The sequence below is a fragment of the Octopus bimaculoides genome, chromosome 2, assembly GCF_046866305.1.
Source record: "Octopus bimaculoides isolate indiv1 chromosome 2, ASM4686630v1, whole genome shotgun sequence".
NCBI lineage: Eukaryota > Metazoa > Mollusca > Cephalopoda > Octopoda > Octopodidae > Octopus > Octopus bimaculoides.
Window position 1 is genome coordinate 157,122,973 of NC_142929.1, and position 7,409 is coordinate 157,130,381.

General features: G+C 40.7%; 1 protein-coding gene across 1 annotated transcript; it reads left to right on the forward strand.

Moving 5' to 3' along the window:
- Positions 1-4,102: 4,102 nt before the first annotated feature.
- LOC149137269 (uncharacterized) lies at positions 4,103-4,828 on the forward strand. Its single transcript, XM_089339132.1, has one exon. It carries the CDS (start codon positions 4,103-4,105, stop codon positions 4,826-4,828), a length of 726 nt encoding a protein of 241 aa, XP_089195258.1.
- The last annotated feature ends 2,581 nt before the right edge of the window (positions 4,829-7,409 follow it).

The window sequence follows — 7,409 nt, forward strand, 5'->3', positions numbered from 1 at the left end:
GACTTCCCTTTGCAAATACAGACAGGACACAGATGTGTGCCAATAGCCAGCTGGAGGAGATGTTCTCCTGTGGCTAAAAGCAACAGTAACATCCACCCTTAGGGGTCAGCCGCATTTAAGTGGCAAATATACTTCATTTTGTCGTGCAGTTACTGTTAATACCTCGTTCAGAGATTTAACATTGTCTATACATACATGTATATGTATGTACGTACATATATGTATGTATATATGCATATCTTTTTTAGTTATACTATACATACATGTATGTATATGTACACACTCACACAAACATATATACACAGTCCCACCCATGCTAGCAAGGAAGGCGAACGTTAATCGATGGTAATATATCAATAGGTTTAAAAATAAGAAAGTTTTAAAGGGACACAACCTGATATCCAAGTACGGAATTAGCTCCCATTACAAAGTATATTTATTTATATTGTTTTTTCGCCTTCTCGTTTATTTATTTTTTTTTTTTCAAATGTTCTTACACGTAGCATGACCTGAATGATTGCCTGATCATATATGTTATATCTTATATGAAATAGTCCGAACTTGAAGTAGCTCAGCCATAACTTACATATTTATTAAAGAATACTGGTTCACCGTTCTATGCCAACGGTACAATGTAGATATCATGAAAACAAACAGTTTCAGCTTGCAATGTGTGGCCAATGAAGTCATTCGATTAGCAGAAATTAACGTAACTTAAATTGCTTATATCTTCTCTATTGCGATTTTTTTTCGAAAAACATTTTTGAAAAACATTCAGGTGAAATTCTGAGAAAATTTGAACAGTTGGAAGAAATTTAAGATTTCAGAACGTTTATAAATACGTCTTACAACTGTTTCCGGGATATTTTATATATTTCTTCATCGGAGACGGTGTGAGAAAATAGTTAAGCAATAGTTATTCTAGATAAAATATGAATATCTAGAATAACTATTACTTAACCATTTTCTCACACCATCTCTGATGAAGGGATATATAAAATATCCCAGAAACAGCAGTAAGGCTTATTTATAAATGTTCTGAAATCATTCACAGCCTTGGATTTTTATCGCATTCTAAATTTTTTTTTTATGTATACACATGCTGATGTATGACCTACGTCGGACTCCTCATTTGCATAATCACCAAACCTGGAGCTTAACTATATAGTCTGTCCGTAGAACTTAGCATTACCTGACACCTTTGGGTCTTATTGACATCATTACCTCTCATAACTTATATATATATAAATCTCTCTATATATGTGTGTGTGTGTATGTATATATGTATGTGTATGTATTTATATATATGTGTGTGTGTATGTATATATGTGTGTGTATATATATATATATATATATATATATATATATATATATATATATATATCCCTCTCTCTCTCTCTGAGAGGCACAAGCACATACACACACATATACACACATGGCAGTAACTTCCGCTTACCTTCAATCACAAAGCTTCGGTCGGCCCTTTAGGAAGGGCATCCGGCTGTAGAAACTCTGCCAGATCAGATTGGAGCCTGGTGCAGCCATTTGGCTCACCAGCCCTCAATCAAACCGTCCAACCCATGCTAGCATGGAAAGCAGACGTTGATGATGATGATGATGATGATGTGTATATGTATATCATCATCATCGTTTAACGTCCGCTTTCGATGCTAGCATGGGTTGGACGATTTGACTGAGGACTGGTGAAACCGGATGGCAACACCAGGCTCCAATCTAATTTGGCAGAGTTTCTACAGCTGGATGCCCTTCCTAACGCCAACCACTCAGAGAGTGTAGTGGGTGCTTTTACGTGTCACTCGCACATAAACGGCCACGCTCGAAATGGTGTCTTTTATGTGCCACCCGCACAAGCCAGTCCAGGGGCACTGGCAACGATTTCGCTCAAAAATCCTACAGGGGCCAGTCAGGCGGTACTGGCAACGGCCACGCTCAAAATGGTGCATCTCATGTGCCACCCGCACAAGAGCCAGTCCAGGGGCACTGGCAACGATCTTACTTGGCTTGCCGGGTCTTCTCACGCACAGCACATTTCCAAAGGTCTCGGTCAGTAGTCATCGCCTCGGTGAGGCCCAATGTACGAAGGTCTTGCCTCACCACCTCAGCCCAGGTCTTCCTGGGCCTACCTCTTCCACGGGTTCCCTCAACTGTTAGGGTGTGGCACTTTTTCACGCAGCTATCCTCATCCATTCTCACCACATGTCCATACCAGCGCAATCGTCTCTCTTGCACACCACAACTGATGCTTCTAATGTTCAGCTTTTCTCTCAAGATACTTACACTCTGACGGGTATTCACATTGACATTACACATCCAACGGAGCATACTGGCTTCATTCCTTGCGAGCTTACGTATGTCCTCAGCAGTTACAGCCCATGTTTCACTGCCATGTAGCATGGCTGTTCGTACACATGCGTCATACAGTCTGCCTTTTACTCTGAGTGAGAGTCCCTTTGTCGCCAGCAGGGGTAAGAGCTCTCTAAACTTTGCCCAGGCTATTCTTATTCTAGCAGCTACACTTTCAGCGCACCCACCCCCACTACTAACTTGGTCGCCCAGATAGCGGAAGCTATCGACTACCTCTAGTTTTTCACCCTGGAATGAGATAGAAGTTGTTTCCTGTTTGTTTACAGTCTTTATTGCACCTGAACATCTGCCACAAACAAAAACTAACTTCCTAGTTAACCTGCCTTTGATGTTGCTGCACCTCTTATGTGTCCATAGCTTGCACCGGGTACATCTTATAGAGTTACTACCTACTCCTTTTCTACATACTGAGCAGGGCCATCTACCTGAAGGGGTTTGTGTTTTATCTACCTTCCTACTTATTAGGATTTTGGTTTTAGCTAGGTTGACTCTAAGGCCCTTCAATTCTAGACCTTGCTTCCACACCTGAAACTTCTCCTCTAGTTCTGATAGTGACTCCGCAATTAGGGCAACGTCATCAGCATAGAGGAGCTCCCAGGGGCAACCTGTCTTGAACTCCTCTGTGATTGCCTGGAGGACTATGATAAATAAGAGGGGGCTGAGGACGGAACCTTGGTGGACCCCTACCTCTACCCGGAATTCATTGCTGTACTCATTTCCAACCCTCACCTTACTGGCAGCATCTCTTTACATGGCTCGCACAACTCTCACTAACCATTCTTCTATCCCAAGTTTCCTCATTGACCACCAGATAAGGGATCGGGGGACCCTGTCAAAGGCTTTCTCCATGTCAACGAAAGCCAGGTACAGAGGTTTATCCTTAGCTAGGTATTTCTCCTGCAGCTGTCTCACTAGAAATAAGGCATCAGTAGTGCTTTTACCTGGCACGAACCCAAACTGCATCTCATCTAAATTGATTCGCTCCCTAATTAGTTGGGCTATGACCCTCTCTGTAACTTTCATAACCTGATCTAACAGCTTGATGCCTCTGTAATTATTTGTATCTAAAGCGTCACCTTTACCTTTGTAGCAGTTGACTATGATGCTGCTACACCAGTCATTGGGTATGACTCCTTCGTGTATCACCTGGTTCGTAATACGGGTGACTAGGCTATAGCCAACACTGCCATGAAAACAGCCACTTATGTTTATATTGCAGGGGATTTCAATTTCCCTGAGATTGACTGGGAGGCCTTCCGTTGGCCACAAAGTGCAGATGATTTCCTTGAGCTAGTGCTGAATTCAAATTGGTCCCAATTCGTTACCTCCCACACAAGAGATAACAACACTTTGGATCTGCTGTTTACCACTTCTCCTGAAACAATCATTAGTGTCACTACTGAAGAACCTTTAGGTGACTTTGATCATTCCATGATCATGGCCAACTTGTCTCTGATTGGTTGTAACAAAAACCATCTTCAAACTGCCCGCTTTGACTGGAACTTATTGTACTGTGCTGCGACGCCCAAACTGGCTCAAATTTTATGTCTATGGAGATGTGAACACTATACTTCAGAACATTCTGAATTCAATGTGGACGGCATGTGCAGCATCGGTACCATGCAAGCACGAAAAACCACCCAATAGTGCAATTTAGGAGACTGCAACAGTCCAACTTGCCAGGAAAGAACACCATAATGTTGAACAGGAATACAAAATGTACAAATCAGAGATCAACAAGAAAAAGCGCAATAGATCATCCAACCATCTCAAGCAGGTGACAGAAAAGGCAGTGCTTGAATTCGAACAGCGCATAGCAACCAACCCTGACAGCAAAGTGTTCTGGAAGTATGTACATTCAAAGCAGAAGCCTCACTCGCCAGTTGGTCCCCTTCACAATCCCCATACAGGCCATATTACTGACAATCCCAAAGAATGTGCAGAAATTATTGCTGGATGCTATGCAGGCATCTTTACTGTCGAAAATAAAAATGTTCCATATCTATCACCTCTGACACCGGACTCTATAACTACTATGAAATTTACACCAGCAATGCTACAATGCCACCTTAAGAATAAATGCAACTATGCCTCACTTGGTCTCAATGGTGTTACATACCTACTTCTCAAACACGGTGGGTACTTTCTTCTAAACCAACTTTCACTATTCTTTCAATTGTGTCTTGACAATAGTGTTATTCCAGAACAGTGGAAAACTGCCAGTGTTATTCTTCTGTTCAAAAAAGGTGACCGCACATTGCTTGTCAACTATCACCCTGTCAGTCTTACTAGCTGTATTGCCAAACTGATGGAATCCTGTGTCAGAGAAACCCTCTGGCACTTCTGGAAGTCTCACAGCCTCATCCAGCTGTCGCAATTTGGATTTATTCCTAACTCCAGCTGCTGTAATCAACTCATCGAGTTTCTTGAGGACATTACCTGAATCACTGATGGCAACTCCTGGGTGGATGTTGTTTACCTGGACTTTGCTAAGGCTTTTAATTCTGTGCCATACAAAAGACTTATGGTGAAACTCTTTGCAATGGGTGTAAGAGATGATCTCTATAACTGGTTTCAGTCCTTCATTATCGGCTGAAAAGAGGTTGTCACAGTTCTAGGACAGCACTCTTCATCCTATGGGATGACATCTGGTGTACTACAGATCCCTGTTCTTGGCCCCCTTTTATTTGTTGCATATATTAATGACATAGATGCCAACTTAAAGAATGCCACAGTGCTGAAATATGCAGATGACATCAAGCTGTACCTCAAAATAAAGAGGACAGATCCTGTACACTATAGATCTTTATTGCAATCAGACCTGGCCACAATGTAGCAATGGATCATGGACTAGCAACTCAAACTGGCTGTGGACAAATGTACCACCATGCATTTTGGGAGGAAAACCCCAGCGTCTACTTACCTCCTCCACAACACTAATCTCAAAAAGTCTTCTTGTGAATGTGACCTGAGCATTATTGTTGACAGCGATTTGCATTGTACAAAACACATTGCTAAAATTACCAAGAAGGCTGAGGGTGTCCTGGCATCACTTATCAAGTCCTTTGTGAGCCACTCTCTGGCTATCTATCTGAGGCTTTATATACCTATGGTGCGGCCTCACCTTGAATCTGCATCACCAGTCTGGAACCCCTATCTTGCCCAGGATATTAATTGCCTGGAAACCGTTCAGCGAAGTGCAACCAAGAGAAAACCCTCCATCAGGCATTTGCCATATTCTGAACACCTTACTTCCCTGGGCATGGATACATTGAAACTCTGACGTCTGGCAACTGACTTGGCAGACACCCATAAAATTATTAACCATCTTACTAACAATAGCTCTGAGTGCCTTTTCAAACTCCACCTGTCTAACACCCGTGGGCATGTTTACAAAGTCAGAAAACAGCACAGCTCCCATGACTTTCGGAAACATTTTTTCATGCTAAGAGTTACTGAAGTATGGAACAAACTGCCAGCATCAGTTGTTAGTTGTCAGAGCACTGCACCCTTTAAAACTTCCATGCTTCCTGAGATTCACCAACACTACACCTGATTTTCTGCCCTCCATACACACACAAGCATGTATCTGACACAAACACTGTTTACTTTCCAGACATTTGTACAATACTGCATATGCTTTATATGCACTTTTGACAAGTTGTTGTACACCTGAGCACTGTATACAATAATTTCATTATTATTTTTATATGAGAAGGACAGATACCGAACAGTATAGATCTTTCCTGCAATCGGACATTGACACAATGCAACAATGAATCATGAACTGAAGCTGTGGACAAGTGTACCATGCATTTTGGGAAGAAAAACCCAGCATCCACACGCTCTCTCCACAACACTAATATCAAGAAGTCTTCTTGTGAATGAGACCTGGGCATTACTGTCAGCAGCGATTTGCACTGGACATGGCACATCTCTAAAGTTGTCAAGAAGGCCCAGACATGAATGTGTCTGTGGCTTATGATTGGTGAAAATTACCCAAAATTTGTAAACTTTAAAAAGATTTATTGCGAAAATAAATTTCAAAGCAATGATTAGCATATAAAACTATATCATTACACCAAATATGAAATCAATTCAAGTAGGAATTGAAGAGACTGAAAATTGGCAGCCAAACAGAAAATATCCCAATTCTTTTCAAATAGTCATATATCAGACACTACAATAGCATGTTGTGAGAGAAAAAAAAAAGGAAAGGAAAAAAAGCATCAATGCCACACTTAAGTGCTTCAATTGGTCACACACAAGGTTCAACGGAACCTAGTATAGAGAGAAATAGATTGATGGTGATAGAGAGTTGTCAATTTAAAAGTGAGTTATTTCTCATAGCAAATTGTTTTTTCTTCTTCACTATTATTTACAGATTACCTTCTCTTTGAGATGCAAATTCAAATTCATTTTTGTCAAGGACACAGTTTCAGAGTCTTTCAGGGGTCATTAATATGTATATAACCACATACACTCAAATATATATATATGTGTGTGTGTGTTTGTGTGTGGAGAGAAAGAGTAAAATAGCTAGTTGTAAAATCTCAATAAGAGATGAGAGTAGTAACTATATTAACAAGTAAAGTTAATCACCACATCAATGTGGTTGTTCCATGTTACTACTAGTTTAACCCCAGATCTGTCTCGAACATTATCACCGGTCTATTTGAGCATATAAATGACAAACTTAGCTGGTGTAAAATGAGTAAGACACGATATGGTAAATTTGCCTCTGCAATTCTTCAGAATCACACTGTAAAAGACCCATATGAATCAGTATCCATTCTTGGGCATCAGAAGTGCAGCAAAAATTAAAATATCTAAGTTTACTGGAAAATGGCACATGATTTGAAATTAACAAAACCCGACTAAACCTAAAAGCTCAACGTGAAATATTCCGCGACCTGCTTGCTTAGGTCTCTTTTTGATGTATTTACGCACCATACCGTTGAAGAGAAGAAATTATGGAAATTAGTCATTACTTATTTTGCTTCAATTTAGACTTTTTTTTTAAT